This window comes from Gastrolobium bilobum, unplaced genomic scaffold, assembly GCF_033153095.1.
Source record: "Gastrolobium bilobum isolate Gb01-03AN ecotype WA unplaced genomic scaffold, APGP_CSIRO_Gbil_v1 utg1827, whole genome shotgun sequence".
Taxonomy (NCBI): Eukaryota; Viridiplantae; Streptophyta; class Magnoliopsida; order Fabales; family Fabaceae; genus Gastrolobium; species Gastrolobium bilobum.
In genome coordinates this window covers 364,761-367,495 of record NW_026898477.1, presented here as the reverse complement: position 1 = coordinate 367,495, position 2,735 = coordinate 364,761, and the positions used below count along the sequence as shown (strand labels likewise).

The 2,735-nt window shown below is 34.4% G+C and overlaps 1 protein-coding gene across 1 annotated transcript; it reads left to right on the top strand.

Annotated features, from left to right (window-relative positions):
* Positions 1-320: 320 nt before the first annotated feature.
* On the top strand, positions 321-1,122 carry LOC133316651 (zinc finger protein ZAT11-like). The gene has a single exon (XM_061518433.1). The coding sequence runs from the start codon at positions 413-415 to the stop codon at positions 977-979; it is 567 nt and encodes a 188-aa protein (XP_061374417.1). The 5' UTR covers positions 321-412; the 3' UTR covers positions 980-1,122.
* The last annotated feature ends 1,613 nt before the right edge of the window (positions 1,123-2,735 follow it).

Sequence of the window (2,735 nt, the reverse complement as noted above, 5' to 3'; positions counted from 1 at the left end):
CGGTCCCCAATACTAACTAGGCCTTGTTACTTGTTAGGCTCAGCAAAACTGTCATGCTCACGTAGCAGCAGCCAGCACCTTTCACACCAAACAACTCCTAAAATTAGTTCAATGCATCAAATTAATAGTTTTTAATTGCTGCATCAGTCACACAAGGCTTATTTTACAAGTAATCAAAGTCACAATAATAACAATGTGTGGCAACATTCATGTCATAAAATGTCAACTATCTGAAGTGTCCAACACTCTCAAGCTATATCAAACCATAAGAAGCTTATAAATACCACACCTTTCTGACTCTCCAAGAGAATTCCATTCAACCACACACTTTATTTTCTTTTCATACTTTCACACATCCATTTTCCATACCTTCAAAATTAACCATCACCAACCCAATATTTCAAGTTTTGTCATGATGAAGAGAGAAAGAGAGGTTGATAGCATGAACATGGCAAATTGTTTGATGCTGCTTTCTCGTGGAGGTGAATTTGAGGCCATGTATTCAAGCTCTTGTAATAATAACAACAACCGTGTGTTTGAGTGCAAGACATGTAACAGGCAATTCCCTTCATTTCAGGCACTTGGTGGCCACAGGGCTAGCCACAAGAAGCCAAGGTTGATGGCTGGAGATGGAGACATGAATGGACAATTGCTTAATGGTTCACCCCCAAAGCCTAAAACACATGAGTGTTCCATTTGTGGGTTGGAATTTGCAATAGGACAAGCCTTAGGTGGCCACATGAGGAGGCACAGAGCTGCTGCAAATTCCAATGGAAACATGAGGAATTCTATGACTATGAGTAGTAGTAGTGGTAGTGGCAGTGGTGGTAGCACTCTTGATTCATCACCAAACAGGCTTGATTTTAAAGCTGGTAACAAGAGAGTTTTGGTTCTTGATTTGAATTTGACACCCTTGGAGAATGATTTGGAGTTTTTGAAGATTGGAAAGCCAACTGCTTTGGTTGATTATTTGTATTGAGCTCTTTTGAGTACTGCTAAATTAAACTTTTGGGGGTGTAACATAGGTAGATGTGTTTTTTTAATCTGTTGTCTCCATTTTAAATATTTTTTTTTTCTTTTCACTTTTTGTTTATCATACTGTATGAAAAATTGTTCATTTCTTGGTCATAATTAGAATTCATGATATTCTGAGTCAGAGAAAAAAAAATGTATGCATAATATGGAAACCAAGCCGTTTCCCTTCCTCTAAATATGTTTAACAGTGTTACGCATTCACTGCAAGACTTCAAGACATTAACAAATTAAGCCAATTGAACCAATGAAGTAATGAAGGGTGTTTGCTTCTATATATTACAAGTATGCTTAGTCCTTAATTTACTTATATATACAAATATACGTAATTGTTTAACTAGTGAACTAATGGATGCGTGACTCTTCCTTTGTGTTTTATGGACTTAATTTGGTGTTGGTCCCTTTTTACTGGATTTTTAGTGAAGTTTTTAACTCTGGTAAGGTAATAGTTAATTAAAACTTTACCTAGTTCATTATAGGAAATACCCCAAAAAGCATGTCCTTTGAATTTACTATATATAATTAATGTATATATATATGTATATATACACACACAGACACATGCATGTACATTCAATATGTTGGATTAATTTTTCATTCTCCTTGTCATAAAGTCTAGACGGAAATTTCCAAATACCAGTGCCGTGCACTTCAATATAGAAATAAATTAATCGTTAAGCTGCCATCTAGAAGTTCTGTTGCGCTATAATCAATTTGTTTCATTCACACTCTTAATGTAAAATGTGTTAAATTGTTGGTAGATAGAGTTAGTTGAGTAAGCTTAAAGGCGGACTTAGTAAGTTAGACCAAAAACAAAGAAAAAACATGTCCTTCCTTCCTTAACATGTGTTTCTTGGTTTCTATCTTTTATTTTACATTTTTGGAAGTACTGGTCTTTGTTCTTGATTAAGGTTTTTTTGAAAGAGTTACAATTTCTTTGGAAAATTAACCCACAAATGATGGCAACAACTTTTTTTTTTTTTTTTTGGAAATATTGGCAACAAATTTTTGATGCTACAAGTTACACACAATATATATGGTTATCCAAAATGTTAGAATTTCTGTAACAGGTGGTGGTGACAGCTTCTGGAACTACTACAAGGAAAAAAAATTTGATGCTCCAGATCCCATGTGGTCCTTTTATTCAAGAGGTGACACTTAGACAAAAAATCATTTTTTATTTCTTCTCTTTTCTCTCTTCTCAGTAGTTGTATGATTTTGATTGATCCGAACTATTGAGTAAATGGTGGTCCTGGGCTCTAAAATTTTTCTCTACTACAAGTTACAACAAGGGAGAGACACGAAGTTATCTAGAAAATGTGCTTTTCTTTAATTCCAACCATAGGAATATGACAAACCTTTTTAGGCTCAATTGACTATGTAGATATATAAATGATTCTAATAACGTTTTATCTGCAATAGATGGTATAGTAAAGTCTGATGTAGTTTGGCAAAAGTTTCTCGGTTCATAAGAAAATCAACTATGTGGTTATGCTGAATGCGTAATAGCGTAACTAATCATAGTAGACTTTTGTGATCACGGTCATCATCCTTATCGCCATCATCGCCATCATCTCATAGTAACTGTCAAAGTTTCTCAATTACAATTACAATTTCCTTCGTTTTGCTTAGTCAGGTCGCAATCCAAGACCTTCATAAATCTAAGTAGAGATATTTCATAATAATAAATCAAGCCACACTTA